Below are 20513 nucleotides of genomic sequence, written 5' to 3' on the forward strand. Positions count from 1 at the left end.
CTGAGCCACAAGGGAAGCCCAAGAATACCGAAGTGGGGAGCCTATCCCTGCTCTAGCAGATCTTCCCGGCCCAGGAATTGAACTGGGAATCTCCTGCATTGCAACTGAGCTATCAAGGAAGCCCTTACTCAACACAAAATGAAAAGTTAAAAGTTTGAAAAAAAAAAAAAAAAAAAAAGTTCTCCTTCAGTGACAGCTAACATAGCCAGCTTTAGCACATGGGTAAATATAAACCCCAAAAGTTTATGCCTAAAACCAAGACTGCAGTATGTTTCCATGAAAGTTTGCTGTTAATATAATATTAGGTCTATATGAAGCAAAATATTAATCTTTAAGCAGAGTTAGACTGACCTTGATGGTCATGAAATTTAAGCTTCAGGGCTCCCCACTTGCCTGGGTCCCTTCCAAGGCCCTGACCCTAATTTTGTCTTCTTTCTCCAGAAAAAGTGATACCCAACTTATAGAAGTTTCAGGTTCCCCCAAAAGCTGGATCTCACTTGCCCTTAAGATTATACTATTATTATACATACTACTATATATAAAACAGATAAACAGGGACCTACTGTATAGCACATGGAACTATATTTAGTATCTTGGAGTAACCTATAATGGAAAAGAATCTGAAAAGGAATATATGTGTGTATAATATATATATACAACTGAATCACTTTGCTCTGAAACACACGTTGTAAACCAACTATACTTCAATAAAAACCAAAAAAAAAAAGAGGCAGAAAAAGGATCATACTGTTATTATCTTATATTACATTATTATATCACAATATTTTATAATCAGAGTAGAATTTTGATATACTTACTCAAAAAATGTTGTCCATCCGGTTTCATCGCTTTTAGTGGCCAAAAGGCCACTGTTGCCATGGTAAGTAAACAAAACTAGTTCTAGTCCTTGAGCGGTCATGCTTTTCAAACATCCGTTTGTCCCTATGGTCAACCATATGACTTGGTTATCTGGGGACACCACTCGGACTGGCATGCGATTCGGGTCCCGTCTAATCCTAAGGGTGTTGCCGTTACTGTCGGTCACGGCGGTGATATCATTGTCGTTGCTGTAGCTAAAGTTGTACAGGTAATCACCAGTGACTAAGCTGACGGTGTACTGGTGGGTGCCATTGATGTCAAAGATGTAGAGTTCTTGATCAGTTGGAGAGGCAACTTCGTAGAAGTTCATCGAGTTAAGTAAAGGCTTGTTCTTTGACACCGCCCGGATCCGAATGTTCCCCAGGTCTGCGATGTACAGGGTGCCATCCGGGGAGGCGGCAAGGGAGGACGGAGCGCTCAGCTTGGCATCTTTGGCGTAGCCATCTCCGCTCTGGTAGCAGTCACAGTTGGCATCGTTTTTGCAGTCACACTCTGACGGTATCCCGGCGACCAGGGAGATCTCCCCATCGGTGGTGACTTGCCGAATCCGGTTGATTTTCTTTTCGTCGGTTTCGGTGATGTACAGGACCCCGCTGTAGGACACAGCGATGGCAGTGGCGGACTCCAGGGTCGTCTGCACTGCATGCTTGCCCGCGGAGTACTCCACCCCTGGCACCTGGCAATGCATGGGCCGCCCAGCGGCGATGCGCACCTGCCTGTTCTCAGTGATCTGTAAAACGACATTATTATCCAGCACGTAAATGGAGTTGTCCATTGGGTTAATGGCTAGGTCAGTGGGCCATTCCAGGCGTACCTGAGTTAAAAAAAAAACAGAAATGGTCTGGTTAGTCAGCTGCTGAGCTGCGGGTCATTTGCCAGAAGAGTAAATTAGACTGTTTAGGGAAATGACCGTTAATTTGATAAACCATTTTAAAATTTTTTTAAAACATATACAATGAAATAAATGTAAACGTTTGGAGTGGAGACAAATGGAAGAAATAAATTTTATTTAAAAATGCAGCTCACTGAAAGATTTTGCAGATTATAGCTAAGTAGCAAATGGACCTCTAAGTAGTGAGTTAATAGATATCAGTGAGATATGAACACAATTCCTTTCAGCGGCAACAATCACCAAATGCTGGGGCTTTCTAGGTTATGAATACATTAGAGTTCTCTTGTGTTTTCAATCAGGCCAATAGTAAAGTTTCTAATTCTAAACAGAAGTCCCTGAGGACTAATCTTACATGGGTTCTCTCTCCTACTTAAGGACCTCACGCAATCACAAGCTTAGAGATTTAAGCAGTTTTGTTCTTCTTGGAATATCTGCAGGCTGCTGCTTTAATGGTATTTTATTACAAATGATTAGCATTTCTTAGTGATAATTGTCCTGTATTTCATTGAATTCTTCAAATGCAGAACTGGAGAAGAAAATAACTCTGTATTAGCTCTGGAGACACATGTCAATGGAGGAACTTTATCACAAGGACGGCTGCCATGACACACGTGGTTTAAGATGGTGAGTTTACGGACACTGTAAATAAGTCACGCAGAAGAAAAACAGACACTTGGGGGCAGTGTTTTCGCTACCTGGCTGATGTGCATGCTACTGTCACAGGTTAAAGGTCTGGCTGAGGTCAGATCATTAGAGCCCAGGACAGTTGATATGATTCCATTCTGATCAACTTTTCGGATCATTGTTCCATCAACAAAGTAGATTAATCCATTTTTATCAATTGCCATTCCTGTATCCAAGAGAGTCCCTGTTAGTAACCTTTCAAAAATGATTTAATGAAATGCTCACAGCCATCGTTAAACTCAACATTTAACATCAATAACATGGGCAGTAGACAAGATTGCAGATTGCCAACACATTAGAAAGAAATCCAACACAGGCATTTTTTTTTTAACATTACAAATCAATGTAAAATGTAATAAAGAACCCACATTTGTAAGAATCTGTACTTAGCATGTGGATCATATGGGGAGTACGTGTGTGTAAAATATAAACACCGCATAGTGTTGCTGTCTATAAATTATAGAAACAGGTCAAATTCTGTTATGCTGAACTTAGAGTAACTCTATTCTAACAAAAATAGATCTAAGCCAAGGTTAGTGTTTTGTTGACCTTGTTACACTGAAATCTGCTAGGATGAATAATTCAGCACAACAAATACTTTTTTCCAGTCCGTGTTCACATAACAGTCTCTTGCTATAATGAAAAAAAAAAAAAAGGCTCAAATCGAAAAACACTGTAATGAATGGCATAATACATGAAGAAGGAGTCAGTTCCGACTGGTTTAAAAGCTAGAGGCCTCCGTCACATAGAATTTTTAGCCCCTGTTACCTCCAGAAATTCATTACAGCAAGCATTTTTTTCCCATGGCATAGAAACAAAAGTTTAGTAGCTCCAAACTGGGTGAGGGCTAATAGGGTCACTTAGTGATGGTTCTTAGGGAGGCCTGGGACTCATTCACGACAAAGAAATTCCAGGACAATGAAAGAATGTGGGCACGTCCCTGAAGCTGAAAAGGATGTGACCTGAATGATACTGAGTATTTGCTTGATTCCTTGAAAAGTTGAAAAAAAAATGGTATGATAATAAAAAATGCCAAGCACGTAAAATCAACCTACAGTTGATTTTACTGTAAAATCAACGTTAGGATTTTAGCCGTTTCACACTAAATGGCTTTTCAAAACACTAGATGTGAAACGGCTTTCCAGAACCCAGTTGAGAAGAAAATGTTAACTCAGCATTAAACACAATCAGGCACTAACTAGATTTTCCACCTTTTAATTTTTTAATGAAAAGAAATCCTCCAATTGGTAAATGCCGGTTGGTACCTTTGGGACTCATGAGTGTTGCTTCCACAGCCTTTCCGCCATCCCCACATCTGGCTTCATCGAAAGGAAGGCACTGCTCCCCTGTTCCTGCCACCACTTCAGCATTCTTAGTCAAGTCTTTTGCACCCGTAAGTGACTTTGGGCGATAAATCCTGCGGGTGTTAGTGTCAGAAACATACAAATCTCCCGTGACTGGATCAGTTGCAAGGTAGTACCTGTGAGCTGGGTTGCTGCTGTAAGAAAAGATCATACAGAAACATCACAAAAAAAGTTACTCCTAAAACACAGAAATTAAAAGCAAAATAAAACAGATGATGAGAAACTAATTACGAACTGAGACTCCTCATCAATGACTAGAAAATGAACAGCACTGCAAACAATGATTTAAAAGAACTGGTGCCAATCTCTGACATGACTCTTTTCCTTGTCTGTTGTTGAGGATGTAACAATTTATTAAACAGCCATCTTAAAAGTAATTACCTTTAGAAGGCGATATGCTTCCAACCTAAACGAAGAAGCAAGCTCTTGAAATATTTTTGGTTCAATGCAAAGCCATTAATACACACCCCTTGAGTGATCGGCTTAAGGATTATTCCAGGGAAAGGGGTCTCTAACAAACTCTCCAGTGAAGTGTAACATTCTAGTGATTCTACTTGCATCTCATTGTAGGGAAATCTCTGGTTTACTCTTGCAATCAAACCAAAAACACCTGGCTTCAAAAATGGAAAAAAAAAAAATTTTTTTTTTTTTCTTTTTTGTGGCATGTGGGATCCTAGTTCCTCAACCAGGGATCAAACCATTGCCCACTGCTTTGGGAGCTCAGAGTCTTAACCACCTCCAGAGAAGTCCTGATGCCTGAAATCTTAAATGCACTAAGACATACTGTGTTCCTTATTGTGGTAGTTTATTACTTTGTACTGAGGTGAAAAGTTACATATCATTATAATATTCAGAAAAATTTTGCAGAGGTTTTTTATTCCCTCCAATAATCAGTCTGGTATTGGCAGAGTCGCTCTTCCAGATATATATACACAGCTGTGACACAGTCGTAACTCAATCAAGCTGGGTCTATTTTGGAAGGCATGACATGGGAAAGATTCTCTAGTCTTTCCTATCTCCCTGATTATACACTAATTATGATACAGTTGGTTGTAAACATGTACACACACATTTTATCTTCCTGCCAGCTGTATATATATATGAGCATAACCTCTGGACCACGTTGCCCGTGTTTGAACATCAGCTTCATCACTAAACTGTGTGACCTTGAGCAAGCCAGCTAACTTTGCCTCAGCTTCCTTATCTGTAGACGTGATAATAATGCAGATCTCATAGGCTGTTGAGAGGGTTACATGAACTTGTGCAAGTAAAATCCTGACAACAGCGCTGATCACACAGTACGTACTCAATAAGCATTAGCTATTCTTAATACTGACTTGGGTCCTGTCTCCTCTTACACTGCACTGTCTTTGGCCTTGTGACTCAAGCCCGTGTAGAAGTGTAATAATTATTGTTAACTAAACTATAACTTGCCTTGTGAACATGTAAATCAGGAAAAAAGAATTCTCTAAACTTGAATAGGTTCAATTTGCTTCTTTAGTCCTGCTATTATTCTGTAATGTCAAAACTACCAAAACAATGCAGATCCTTCTTAAAATATCCAGTCTGAATTGTTTCTAATTGAATGATGCTAAAGGTAAATGAAGAATGCATACTTTTTCATGATGCCACTCATTTTGAGGAGAAAACAACAGATTTCTGAGATGCCTGCTTGAATAGCAGCGGTATACTCTTTAGCTATAGGGCATGAGTTTTCTTGGCCCAAAAATAATAGACATTCAGGTCATAAGCTTTGCATCTGTTGGCATCACTTTTATTTCAGTGGAATGGTAAAAAGACAAGGTCCAAAGTGATGCTTTATATTTTCTGTCCTGAAGCATCTCCTTCCTTGAAGACACAGAAATTTCTAAATCAAGCACTATCTGCCAATGGCTTTAAAAATGTCCATCAAGTGAAGGCTCTAATTTTGCACGGAAGTCTATTGTCCAGAAGAACAAATGTGGAGGCGTATGCAGCCCTGGAGAGGAGCATTCGCCTCTGGAAATATTCCCCGCAGAACAGCAGGAAATGAGAGCAAGCTCCTTTCCCTACAGTGCAGCCTGCCATGGCAAATTAGAGCTGCTTCTTGGGACCCAGTTTCCCTTAAATGAAAAAAAAAAAAAAAAAAAAAGGGATCTGTACTGAAACCCTCAAAGAACAAAAAAGTGAGTGTGGAAATTTTCAGTTGATAGACTGGTGGCAAGAAGCTCTGAGTAGCCTGTGTGATGTGTTTTGGATTCAAGGACACCTGATTTAAGCAAAGAGTTTTCTGAAGGGGGTGTTGGTTCTTGCCCTTCCAAGTTCCTGCAAAGCCAAAGCACTGGAGAGGCTGGGGTGGTGGTACAAATGGGTGATGGGCTTTTATATCAGTGATGTATCTCCTGTGAAAATGTGAGGCTATGATGACTGCCAACTGTCAGATGCTGGTAACTAGGGTGCAGGAAATTTACCAAGTGCACAGTTTGGGGGAATCTCTGTTCAGCAGAATTATATACAATAGCCTTCTTGGCTGACCAACTGATTTTTAGTTCAGAAAGGTTTATGATAACATTGAGACTTCGACCAATAGCATCAAAACCAAAGAAGCTGAGATCAAGTTAAGAACCTATGCTATACTATCCTGTGCCTGAACTCTTAACTCACCCTGAATTGTCTAGATCCAAGCTGTCTTCTCTAAGTCTTACTCAATTAGATTATAGATCTAGACAGATCCAGTGGTAAATGCAGACTAGGTTTCCTCATTTATTTTATCATAATTCAGCCTTCTTAGACTAGAGAAATATTTGCAAAGGACAAGCTGCATGTAGAATGTTAGTCTCTCAGTCGTGTCCAACTCTTTTGCAACCTCCATGGGCCTGCCAGGTTCCTCTGTCCATGGGATTCTCCAGCCAACAATACTAGTGTGGATAGCCATTCCCTTCTCCAGGAGATCTTCCTGACCCAAGGATCGAACCTGGGTCTCCTGCATTGCAGGCAGATTCTTTACCATTTGAGCCACCAGGGAAGCCCAAGCTATAGAATAGATATTATTAACACTTATAAAACTTTTCAGTTGGAAACTGTACCACAGCCCTTGGAATACAGAGTTTTTCTGAAGGTGTATAAATTATATTAATGCATAAAACTATGATTTTCTGGCTAACAAAAGACTGTTTATATTATTGCAAGCAAGGCTTTGGGTTTGGGATGTGATATTTTTGTGCTTGCTTAATTTTTAACTATGAAGTCAATGACAAGCGCTGAATCAAATTTTTAGAGTCTTCTACCTAAACTTTAATCTGTTCAATTTCACAGACCTGTGACTGACATTTCTTAGATCTTTTAATTGGTAATATGAAATTCACAAAGTTGATTTTTAGAATTACATGCTTAAATGCCCCTTGGCTGGTATTAGTTAATGAATTTAGTTTCCTTTGTTTCGGAATTTTAAAGAACTGGATCAGCAATGAGCTAACATTTACTACCTACAAAAGGGGTTTGTTAGCAAACATACTAGGAACATCATAGGGGGAAATGTTGAACATATATAAAAAAAACTTACTTTCTAAGCATTTTGGAAGCTCTCATTTATGTAAAAATTTAATATGTTGGGTAGTATTTATATCAATTAATTAAAGTATAGCTAGACAATTTGATTTGATACAATACCCTGACAAATACTTAAAACATTTGGTATGACAGAATACTCTGAATTTTAAAATATTAGGAATGCTTTTATATTTATTTTATTATTCAATATATTTATTATTTCCCCCATCAGTCCAATTAATGAGACTGTTGATATGCTATGAAGCATAGGAAGAGGAGAAGAAACATTCATTTTTCTTCTTTACTTCATCATTAACAACTAACTTCCCTGGTCATTTTTATATATTTAGACATATTTTTCTTTTTCTTTCTACCACCTTTCCTAAGTCTTTCATGACTTTTGTGCTAGCCAGGAAAGTGGGACTAAGGAGAAAGCCGGGTAGGATCCTTTTGTTGTTGTTCAGTCGCTTAGTCATGTCTGACTCTCTGCGACTCCAGGGACTGCAGCCTGCCAGGCTCCTCTGTCTGTGGGATTCTCCAGGCAAGAATACTGGAATGAGCTGCCATTTCCTTCTCTAGGGGGTCTTCCTGACCCAGGGATTGAACTCACGTCTCCTGCATGGACAGGTGGATTCTTTACTGCTGGGTCACCAGGGAAGCCCAGGTAGGATTCTATCATCTGATACAAGAACATGATACTGGAGGGTAAATAGGAAGAAGCATCTGTAAAGAATTTTCATTTTTTAAGCTAAATGAAGAAGCTCTAATGAGCTGAAATACCTTGGTTTTGTTAAATCAATTTTGATAAATTAGTTACTAAGCAAATGAATCCCTAATTTTTGTCAATGATTATTATCATCTGTTTGATGATGTGGACTTAAAAGCCTTATTTTTTTATTTTTCCTACATCTTTCTCTTTCTCATCACTCACACACTGTGTCCATTCTCTGCCTTCCTTTACCTCATCAGCTGATTCCTTCATGACTCCTAAGACTATTTCAGGTACCTAGCATCTCATGGTTTCACATAACAGCTTCCTAACTGATCTTCATGTCATTGTGGACACTGACACCAGATTCATCTTCCTAAAAGGCCACTCTGAGATGCTGCTATCTCGTTCAACATCAGACCACGGTTCCCCACTGTCTGCTACTCTGCAGGACCGGAGAGTAATTCCTTAGAGCCATCAAGGCCCTGAGCTCTCTGACCTTAACCTGCCTTCCTACTGATCTCTCATTACTACCAACACGGTCATTTTGATGTTATCATAATTTTGAACTGGATTGGGTTTCTCTTAGAACATGTCCCACTCATCTCTTCTGAGCAAGTAACTTGACTTGTTCTATATTCTTTCTTCATGACTGCTCTCCTTTCTCCTGGTTGTTCTGTGTCAGCAGATTTCATTTTAGACCTGTGTCAAATCAACATTCCAGGAAACTTTCCTTAAACACACTCCCATTTCCCCGTAATCTCTCCCTTCACAGAAAGTGAAAAAGTGTTAGTCGCTCAGTTGTATCTGACTCATTGAGACACTATGGACTGCCAGGCTCCTCTGTCCATGGGATTCTCTAGGCCAGAACACTGGATTGGCTTGCCATTCCCTTCTCCAGGGTATCTTCCTGACCCAGGGATCAAACCTGGGTCTCCCACATTGCAGGCAGATTCTTTACCATGTGAGCCACCAGAGAAGCTTCCACACATTTACTCTCGAAATACAAGCCATGTGATTAGGTGTTCAAGAGTGATATTGATGATGTTATTTAGTCTATTACATGTACATCTTGTTCTCCCTACCGGATTGTGAGTTCTGAGAGCATGGACTTTGTCTCAATACTACAATCTGTCCAAGAACCCAGCACATGGTAAGTGATCAGTCAACACAGATTTAATAAAGATGGATATCAGTTTAAAACCTAAACCATTGTATTTTACATGGATGGCACATAAAGCAAATGCAAGAGTCCATGTTTAGCAGGGATAATGTACAGAGAAGGATCATGAGAGAGGGATTACAATGAGCATCACTGCCAAATATCATGTGCTAATACAGAATGAGTTCATTGTACAAAGTATTGTTAATAATGTAGCTCTAATCTCACAGACTTTTTTCTAGAGAGATGACAGCTCTACGTAATTTATCAAATGATTGTGAAATAAATCTAGCTTTTTATAAATCCAGGGAATTAGCCTATAGAAACCTGGCCGCTTGGACAGATGAAAACTGACTATATGGTATAGTATAAATAAATTAAAAGACGCTTACTCCTTGGAAGGACAGTTATGACCAACCTAGACAGCATAGTAAAAAGCAGAGACATTACTTTGTCAACAAAGGTCCGTATAGTCAAGGCTATGGTTTTTCCAGTAGTCACGTATGGATGTGAGAGTTGGATTCTCAAGAAAGCTGAGCGCCGAAGAATTGATGCTTTTGAACTGTGGTGTTGGAGAAGACTCTTGAGAGTCTCTTGGACTGCAAGGAGATCCAACCAGTCCATCCTAAAGGAGATCAGTCCTGGGTGTTCATTGGAAGGACTGATGTTGAAGCTGACACTCCAATACTCTGGCCACCTGATGTGTTGAACTGACTCATTGGAAAAGACCCTGTTGCTGGGAAAGATTGAAGGTGGGAGGAGAAGGGGACGACAGAGGATGAGATGGTTGGATGGCATCACTGATTCAATGGACATGAGTTTGAGTAAACTCCCGGAGTTGGTGATGGACAGGGAGGCCTGGCGTGCTGCAGTCCATGGGGTTGCAAAGAGTAGGACATGACTGAGCAGCTGAACTGAACTGAACTGATGTGGTATAGTGTAAATAACACGCTTTTCAGACTGGTTCAAATCTCTGTTCCCTATTTGTTAGTTACGTATCTTGGGGGAAGAGGCATAACCTCCTTGAGCCTCTCTTAGTTCCTGTGTAACCTTGAAGGGCTGCTGTGTGGGTGTGCAACACTGTGCATCTGGCACTGTGCCTGGCCTGGAACAGCCCAGCCTGTTAAAAAGGTGGCTGTTTTGATCATTTTTTCTGTATCGTCTCTAGCGTTTCTGCATTTAGTTGGTGTACACACCAGCTTGTCTTCTCTTCTCCACAGTTACTAAAAAGACCAGGCCAGAACAATTTTGATATTCAGCTGTGGTTTCTAACAGCAGAGCTTTTCATGCTCAGAAGTCTGGAGAAATTCTGTGCTAGTTTCTGCACGTGGCTGGGCTATTAGCTGATAGCGTAAGATCAACAGGGGAGCTTTAGGTGAAGGTCTTGGGGCTGTGGATACAGGTCGTATGGGTATGTGGCAGCTACACATCTTTCAGCTGACATGTGCTTTTTATTTCCTAGCTGTCAATCTCTGCACAAAGGTTTAATTGAGACACATGCATTTATTCATCTCAAGGACTTCACGTTAACTATCACTAACTTTTCTATCCAATATCATTGTATTAGTTATTTTAATGGCCAAACTAGATTGAGCATGTCCAATATACCTTGCCTTTTTTTCTTTTTGCTAGCTTTCCTTTCAAACATATTCCGTCCCCCCCCCCTTTTTTTTTGCTGTCCTGAGGAAACCTTCTCAGTTAAAAGTGCCCATACAATTATACAAGCTTGTCCTGTACCTTCTCAGCTAAGTGTACAGAGCAAATAGAATCTGGAAAACTTTGGAGCCTATATATTTGCTTCAACGATATTCATTCTGAGCCCTGAAGAAAGTCTTTTCCTTCATAATAATGTCAGTGGAAACACTTCTTCTTAAAACTCAAATCTATTAATTCTCTCAACTTAGGGAAATATACAGTTTAAATGGGGTTTAAAGCCAGCAAATTTGGAAAACTCAGCAGTGGCCACAGGACTCAAAAGGGTCAGTTTTCATTCTAATCCCAAAGAAAGGCAATGCCAAAGAATGCTCAAACTACCATACAATTGCACTCATCTCACATGCTAGTAAAGTAATGTTCAAAATTCTGAAAGCCAGGCTTTAGCAATATGTGAACCGTGAACTTCCAGATGTTCAAGCTGGTTTTAGAAAAGGCAGAGGAACCAGAGATCAAATTACCAACATCCGCTGGATCGTCAAAAAAGCAAGAGAGTTTCAGGAAAACATCTATTTCTGCTTTATTGACTATACCAAAGCCTTTGACTGTGTGGATCACAATAAACTGTGCAAAATTCTTCAAGAGATGGGAATACCAGACCACCTGACCTGCCTCTTGAGAAACCTATATGCAGGTCAGGAAGCAACAGTTAGAACTGGACATGGACAACAGACTGGTTCCAAATAGGAAAAGGAGTACGTCAAGGCTGTATATTGTCACCCCGCTTATTATACTTATTTGCAGAGTACATCATGAGAAACACTGGGCTGGAAGAAGCACAAGCTGGAATCAAGATTGCCGGGAGAAATATCAATAACCTCAGAAATGCAGTTGACACCACCCTTATGGCAGAAAGTGAGGAGGAACTCAAAAGCCTCTTGATGAAAGTGAAACAGAAGAGAGAAAAAGTTGGCTTAAAGCTCAACTTTTAGAAAACGAAGATCATGGCATCTGGTCCCATCACTTCATGGGAAATAGATGGGGAAACATTGGAAACAGTGTCAGACTTTAGTTTGGGGGCTCCAAAATCACTGCAGATGGTGATTGCAGCCATGAAATTAAAAGACGCTTACTCCTTGGAAGGAAAGTTATGACCAACCTAGATAGCATATTCAAAAGCAGAGATATTACTTTGCCAACAAAGGTCGGTCTAGTCAAGGCTAGACTTTTCCAGTGGTCATGTATGGATGTGAGAGTTGGACTGTGAAGAAAGCTGAGCGCCAAAGAATTGATGCTTTTGAACTGTGGTGTTGGAGAAGACTCTTGAGAGTCCCTTGGACTGCAAGGAGATCCAACCCATCCATCCTAAAGGAGATCAGTCCTGGGTGTTCATTGGAAGGACTGATGCTGAAGCTGAAACTCCAATACTTTGGCCACCTCAGGCGAAGACTTGACTCATTGGAAAAGACTCTGATGCTGGGAGGGATTGGGGGCAGGAGGAAAAGGGGATGACAGAGGATGCGATGGCTGGATGGCATCACTGACTCGATGGATGTGAGTCTGAGTGAACTCTGGGAGTTGGTGATGGACAGGAAGGCCTGGCATGCTGTGATTCATGGGGTTGCAAAGAGTCAGACACGACTGAGTGACTGAACTGAAATACACAGTTTAAACTACAGCAGCAATGAATTTACCAGGAAGGCAGTAAAGCTTGACCTTTAGGGCTCCTCCACTTGTTCGAGTTCCTTCCAAGTCCAAGGGCCCCTGGCAGCATGTTCACGGGACCTTATGTTTTAAAAAATTCACCAAAGTAAACTATCTTTAGGTTCTTTTTCTTTAACCTAGGCCCCCTAATTGAATAAGCTTTGGGCCCCATAGAGCAGATCTGCCCTGGCTATTGGTCAAACTGAACGCTCCTCAAACTCTCCCAAGTGTGCTTCAAATGTTGTTCTGTTCAATATGGCTTACAGTCAGTACCTGAAATTTACAGGTTTATTTTTTGTTACACAGAGATGCTCATTATGATGGTTTTCTGTGACAAAATTTAATCTGTTAGCCAACTCAAAAATATTTTCAAATTATATTGCACAATATAGGCTTTGCAATATGCTGTATCATAATAGTTCATTTGTGCAGTTTTCATTCCTTAGAAGTTCTCTGCTGCTGAATTTCCTCTCTCGTGATAAAATGTTCTTAGAAAACAATGTCAGAGAGACAAGTTGACACATACAAAGGACATTCAAAAATACACAATAACCTTTAAGCAAGATGCTTACCTATGTCTAAAATCTTTATTTCTTGGTGGAAGCAGATAAAAAAGGTGGAGAAAAAAAGCATAGTTAGAAAAGGTTTCTATATAATGAACTGAATACTGAGATTTTAATTATTTTATGGAAAATTGCTAACTTAAGCAGAACTAACACTGGAATGAATTTTGTAGGTCAAGGCTTATCAAACAATTTATAGAACAGAATGATTTTGATAAACATGCTTAAATGAACAAAGCAAAAACAGCAATTTGTTACTTTAACTACTGGCATTATGGTTAATGAGTTAACCCAACTTGAAGATTTGATATTCCAGTTGAAAGTTATAGGCTTAGTTTGTTTACTGTTATGTCCTAATATTGTAGGAAAATATTTTATGCTTTAATTTCAACTAATGTGAAATAAAAGTGTAACAACTTATATCACAAGGTTTTTCTAAAGATAACTATAGAAATTTAAAACCCATAGTTCTAGCTTATTGGAGTATAGAAAATTCACTGGAATCGGTGAGATTTTTATATCCTAAGTTATTTTATACTCTTTCATACATTTATGGCACAATATACACGTGTTGGGCTTTTCCAAATTTGAACCAAGAATTTCACTGCTTTCTAAGGAGAATTTTAAACACTAGAAAGGTATGTTTAAGTAAATAAATTAGTACACCATATGCAACATTATTTTAAAATAAAAGCATGTTTCACTATGATCAAAACCCCCAAATAAGGAGAGACATACCTTAGTTCTAAAACACTTGTTACGTTTCCAGAAGGGAATATCCGCCGAACATAGTTGAAATCCCCCACGTACAGACTGCCGTCGATCCCACACGCCAAAGCCACTGGGGCCAAGAGTTTATTACCATCGGCTTGACCGTTGCAGCTCGGGCACGAGATGCTGCGCCTTCTTCCATTGCCCATGATACTGCTCACCACAGGGGGCTGCTGGGAGATAAACTGATTCTCCCCGTTTCCCTTGTACAGGATACCTGGACAAGATAAAATGCATTTTTCTTACGATAAAAGGAGTAAAGTTTAAAAGTTACCAGGTTCAGTACAGAAGCCACAGTTTGGTGCCTTTTCGATTTGGACTTGGAAAACTTTTATCTAAAGCTCTATCAGAAAAAGCTCCATTCAATGACCCACTGTAAAATATTATATAATAAGATATATGCTGCTGCTGCTGCTAAGTCGCTTCAGTCGTGTCCAACTCTGTGCGACCCCATAGATGGTAGCTCACCAGGCTCCCCCGTCCCTGGGATTCTCCAGGCAAGAACACTGGAGTGGGTTGCCATTTCCTTCTTCAACGCATGAAAGTGAGAAGTGAAAGTGAAGTCACTCAGTCGTGTCCAACTCTTAGCGACCCCATGGACTGCAGCCTACCAGGCTCCTCCGTCCATGGGATTTTCCAGGCAAGAGTACTGGAGTGGGGTGCCATTGCCTTCTCCGAATAAGATATATAGGAGAGAGCAAAAAATGCTATCCATTATGGGTTTAAAGAATGTCAGGTGAAAGAAACAAAGGCCTAACAAGAAAAATTAGAAACTGAGTTCTCGACACCAGTGATTCTCAAACTTGGCTACACGTTGGAACTGACAGGGAAGTTGTATAAATTACTCATGCTGGGATCTCACCCCGAGGGATTCTGATGTAATTGATCTGGGGTGCAGCCTTGGCATTGAGATTTTTAAAAACTCTCCAGATGATCTTAATGTGCACGCAGCCAAATTTGACAACCATTTCTACACAATGTTCTTTGAAAGTGAGAGTTGCTCAGTCCTGTCCGACTCTCTGTGACTCCATGGACTATACAGTCCATGGAATTCTCCAGGCCATAATACTGGAGTGGGTAGCCTTTTTCTTCTCCAGGGGATCTTCCCAACCCAGGGATTGAACCCAGGTCTCCCGCAATGTTCTTTAGGGTGCAGCAAGTTTGCCTAATTGTTAAATGATGTTGAAAACATTCCATATGAACCCAACTAATAAAAATATGTACCAACAATATGACTTTCTTCTTTAGGAGTTTATCACTGAGTTGTAAAAAATATTAAATACACTTTACAGAAAACAAAGCTAGAAAATATATATCAAACCTCTAACATATTACTATACCATGAAAGAGTATTTTTCTTGTTTATACTTCAACTTGATATGAAAATGCATGCACATGTAATTATTCAAAATTTCAGACATTACAAAATTGGGAAGGGCAGTTTATCATTTAAAGTGAATTTTGCTTTTAGACGTGAAAATACCAATAATTTTAAGGCAAGATGCCAGTCTGCTCCATTTTGGTCTTCAACAAAAAGCTGAGAAAAAAAATCCTAAATAAATATTTAGAAAGTGAGAAACTAGATGTGAGTGGAGATTCTGATTTTACTCATTTACCATTATTAAACATAGTTCACTGGTTGCATTTTGCTATGATGTAACTGGATGGTCAGCTGTTATTGTTCCACACGTTCAAGACACTTCGGTTATTACAGAATATAGATATGTTATAATACATAATACAGATATGTTATTATCTGTAAACCACCTGCTGTTTATACTTTTTTTTTAAACAGATATACTGTTAAAAGAATCAATCCCAAGAAAGTACCAACAGGAAGCTTGAGAAAGTGTTTTTTCTTCCCACTTGGGGATAATTTTATTTTATTTTTATTTATTTTATTTATTTTTTTACTTGGGGATAATTTTAAAGTGAAGAAGAAAGCAGAATAATGGTGTTCCTCTTAGAGCTCAGCACTTTTTAGGTGAATTCTGCCGTTACTTTTCTAATGCTCTGCCACATGGGTGATGTAATAATCATGGCGAATTTACATAAAGAAATCAGGACTGAAAAAACAAGTTTATTCAAATTTAGGGAAAATCATCTAAATAAGGCTTGATCATAAAAACAGACAAAAGGCATTTTGCCTTGAATATTCAAAGAATACATTAATGATCCCTAAGATCTTTCTGTGATTGCGTTATTCGACAGTGATGGAACTATAATTTCCTAGAACAGCCAGTTCTGTAATTTTCATCAGAAAATCCTACAAGTCAGCCTATGGCTCGCCTGCATCTGATTCATTCAGACATTACTTAGAATGATAGGTCTTTCATGATTCTCCTCTATTATGACAGAATAGAAAGATGAACATTAGAATATTTATTTCCATGTTCCAGGGTGCCTGCGCAAACACCTGTCACTGTCTATGTTTTTGCCTTCTCGTCTTCCTTACTGTATTTCCCTTGCTCGTCCACCTTGTCACGATTACAAATCACTTTGTTTATTCGATTAGACACACATCACTTTGAAAAGCCACGCTTGTCAAACTGCTCTGGGATAACATTTGAAATCACATTCAGTTCACTCTGTGAAGTAGGTTACCTCGCATTTTAAAATAATATATATTTTATCATTTAAAACTTTTTGGGGAGGATGGAATTTGGGGTCAGTTTTTACATCTGATCTGTTATTTTAATAAAATTTAACCATCTATTATTCTCTGGAAGAACGTGTGTGTGTATTTTTATTAAATGTATACATGCACAGAATATTTATGAGTTTCTTATTCTTCCTCAATATTACACTGAGTACTGAATATCATACATACGGGTTTTCCTGAAGCTCTTGGCTTGTAGTCTTTTTACTGGTTCATAATTTTGGGGTGAAATCCTGTGGCTAACTGGTTATGAACTTTACTCTAAAATCCTATAATAATGAAAACACGTGGTTTTTCTCTGGGTTTGTTTACAAAGAACTTCAGGAACCTTCCCTGGTGGCTCAGGTGGTGAAGAATCTGTCCTGCAATGCAGGAGACCTGGGTTCAATCCCTGGGTTGGGAAGGTCCCCTGGAGAAGGGAATGGGTACCCACTCCAGCAACCTTGTGTAGAGAATCCCATCGACAGGAGCCTGGTGGGCTACAGTCCATGGAGTTGCAAAGAATCAGACATGACTGAGCGACTTTCACAGCAACAGGAGGAATACAGCAATATGTCAAACCATGTGAAATATAATCGGAGAGACTATCAAAATGTATCCTTTATTTATTTCAATTTTTTGGCCATGCCACGTGGCATGTGGGATCTTAGTTCCCTGACAGGGACTGAACCCACATTCTCTGCATTGGCAGCACAGTCTTAACTGCTGGGCCACCAGGGAAGCCACAACTGTAGAGAATTTAATCACGAGTGGCCACTGGCATGGCTGGCACAAGGCTTTGCATTTTAAAAGACTGAGGTTAAGCCTTGTGTGGCTAACATCAGAGGTGGAAACCACCACTGCTTTGGACACTGCTAATGATCAGACAGGACATGTGGGACAATCTTTTTCTTACTATTGATTAACTCATTCAATTCTCTTCTGGAGAAGAGAATGTTCAAGTCCTGGATTTAGAAGTTTAAAATGTATCCTCTTCCAACTCCAACGAACATTTTTTTTAAAAACAAAAAGAACCAGTATCAAAGCAACATTAATTAGAAAAAGTAGCCATCAATCATAGTTAAATATTTATTTAGTTGTATTGGATGCTTGACTCAACATTCTGTACCTCTGAAAACTTCTGCTAAGACAAAAGCTAATTTTGATAAAACCGTGAAATCTTCTTTGGCTATTTGTAAGAGAAGAGCAGAGAGTTACTAGCACGGTAAGACTTAATTTCAGTTCAGCTCAGTTGCTCAGTCATATCTTACTCTTTGCGACCTCATGGACTGCAGCATATGCCAGACTTCCCTGTCCATCACCAACTCTGGGAGCTGGTTCAAACTCATGTCCATCAAGTCCATAATGCCATCCAGCCATCTCATTCTCTGTCATCCCCTTCTCCTCTTGCCTTCAATCTTTCCCAGCATCAGGGTCTTTTCCAATGAGTCAGTTCTTCGCATCAGATGGCCAAATATTGGAGCTTCAGCTTCAGCATCAGTCTTCCAATGAATATTCAGGATTGATTTCCATCAGGATTAACTGGTTTGATCTCCTTGCGGTCCAAGGAACTCTCAAGAGTCTTCTCCAACACCACGGTTCAAAAGCATCAGTTTTTTGATGCTTAGCTTTCTTTATGGTTCAACTCTCACATCCATACATGACTACTGGAAAAACCACAGCTTTGACTATACGGACCTTTGTTGGCAAAGTGCTGTCTCTGCTTTTTAATATGCTGACTAGGTTGGTCTTAGCTTTTCTTCCAAGAAGCAAGTGTCTTTTAATTTCATGGCTGCACTCACCATCTGCAGTGATTTTGGAACCCAAGAAAATAAAGTCTGTCACTGTTTCCATTGTTTCCCCATCTATTTGCCATCAAGATGGGACCAGATGCCATGATCTTTGGTTTTTGAATGTTGAATTTTAAGCCAGCTTTTTCACTCTCCTCTTTCACTTTCATCAAGAGGCTCTTTAGTTCTTCGCTTTCTGCCATAAGAGTGGTGTCATCTGCATATCTGAGGTTACTGGTATTTCTCCTGACAATCTTGATTCCAGCTTGTGCTTCACTCAGCCCAGCATTTCTCATGATGTACTGTGCATACATCCGACTCAATGGATATGAGTCTGAGTAAACTCCAGGAGTTGGTGATGGACAGGGAAGCCTGGCGTGCTGCAGTCCATGGGGTCGCAAACAGTTGGCCATGACTCAGTGACTGAACTGAACTGAGCATTTAAGTTAAATAAGCAGGGTTACAATAGACAGCCTTGACGTACTCCTTTCCTAATTTGGAACCAGTCTACTGTTCCATGTCTGGATCTAACTGTTTTGACCTGCATACAGATTTCTCAGGAGGCAGGTCAGGTGGTCTGGTATTCCCATCGCTAAGCATTTTCCACAATTTGTTGTGATCTATACAGTCAAAGGTTTTGGCATAGTCAATGAAGCAGAAATAGATGTTTTTCTGGAACTCTCTTGCTTTTTCTATGATCCAATGGATGTTGGCAATTTGATCTCTGGTTCCTCTTTTCTAAATCCAGCTTGAACATCTGGAAGTTCTCGGTTCACATTCTGTTGAAGCCTGGCTTGGAGAATTTTGAGCGTTACTTTGTTTGCATGAGATGAGTGCAATTGTGTAGTAGTTTGAACATTCTTTGGCATTGCCTTTCTTTTGGACTGGAATGAAAACTGACCTTTTCCATGTCTCGTGGCCACTGCTGAATTTTCCAAATTTGCTGGCATATTGAGGGCAGCACTTTCACAGCATCATCTTTTAGGATTTGAAACAGCTCAACTGGAATTCCATCACCTCCACTAGCATTGTTTGTAGTGATGCTTCCTAAAGCCCACTTGACTTCCCATTCCAGGATGTATGGCTCTAGGTGAGTGATCACACCATCATGGTTATCTAGGTCATTAAGATCTTTTTTGTATGGTCATTAAGTTCTTCTGTGTATTCACGCCATCTCTTCTTAATGTCTTCTGCTTCTGTTAGGTCCATATCATTTCTGTCCTTTATTGTGCCCATCTTTGGATGAAATGTTCCCTTGGTATCTCTTATTTTAGAGTAAGTTACCTTAGGGTTCTGCCTTTCTAGCAAAGTTGTTGAGTCGCTAAGTTGTATGTGACTTTGCAAACCTGTGGACTGTAGCCCACCAGGCTCCTCTCTCTATGGGAATGTATATTATCTGAGATGTAGCCAAAGAAAGTAAAAGTGATAGTTGCTCAGTTGTGTCTGACTCTGCAACCCCATGGACTATGCTGTCTATGGAATTCTTCAGGTCAGAATACTGGAGTGGGTAGCCTTTCCCTTCTCCAGGGGATCTTCCCAACCCAGGGGTCAACCCAGGTCTCCTGCGTTACAGGTGGATTCTTTACCAGCTGAGCTACCAGGGGAGCTAGCCAGGATGTGGGCAAATGTTAGAAATACAGCAAAGACAACATAATTTGTTTAATGTAATTAATGTTCTTTATGACATGAAGTTGGTCACATTTTGCAAGTAATTTATATCTCTTGGTTTATGAGATCTGACATGTGTTTCTCCAAGCATATTTATCTATCAGATCTACAACAATTAATACTCTTTGATTCTTGCTTTCCTTTTTCCAGAGTATTTTTTCCTAATATTTGTAAAGTCGAAAAACAGTATATGTAACCCAGTTTGAGTGGGAGAAGTTTTTCTTTCCCTCAAATGCAATCTAAGAAGAACTGAAAAAATTCTAGATAGTGAGAACAGGCTACTTTTTTAAAGATTAAGATCTATTAGAGCAATGGCATCCCACTCCAGTACTCTTGCCTGGAAAATCCCATGGATGGAGGAGTCTTGTGGGCTGCAGTCCATGGGGTCGCTAAAAGTCGAATATGACTTCACTTTTACGCATTGGAGAAGGAAATGGCAACCCACTCCAGTGTTCTTGCCTGGAGAATCTCAGGGACGGGGGAGCCTGGTGGGCTGCCGTCTAAGGGG

The 20513-nt window shown here is 39.8% G+C and overlaps 1 protein-coding gene across 3 annotated transcripts in view; it reads right to left on the reverse strand.

The window, feature by feature from the left end:
* TENM3 (teneurin transmembrane protein 3) overlaps nt 1-20513 on the reverse strand; it is a 532144-nt gene that overhangs the window by 43907 nt on the left and 467724 nt on the right. For 2 of the 3 annotated variants that reach the window (XM_055567455.1, XM_055567456.1), the window contains 4 exons: nt 13877-14126; nt 3721-3953; nt 2467-2621; nt 819-1693 (listed from right to left, as the gene is read on the reverse strand). In XM_055567455.1, coding sequence (XP_055423430.1) covers nt 819-1693; nt 2467-2621; nt 3721-3953; nt 13877-14126 — 1513 coding nt within the window. Of the gene's footprint in view, nt 1-818; nt 1694-2466; nt 2622-3720; nt 3954-13147; nt 13169-13876; nt 14127-20513 lie in introns of all 3 variants that reach the window. The other variant, XM_055567454.1, reaches the window with a different exon arrangement.

The sequence above is a fragment of the Bubalus kerabau genome, chromosome 2 (assembly GCF_029407905.1).
Source record: "Bubalus kerabau isolate K-KA32 ecotype Philippines breed swamp buffalo chromosome 2, PCC_UOA_SB_1v2, whole genome shotgun sequence".
Classification (NCBI taxonomy): domain Eukaryota; kingdom Metazoa; phylum Chordata; class Mammalia; order Artiodactyla; family Bovidae; genus Bubalus; species Bubalus kerabau.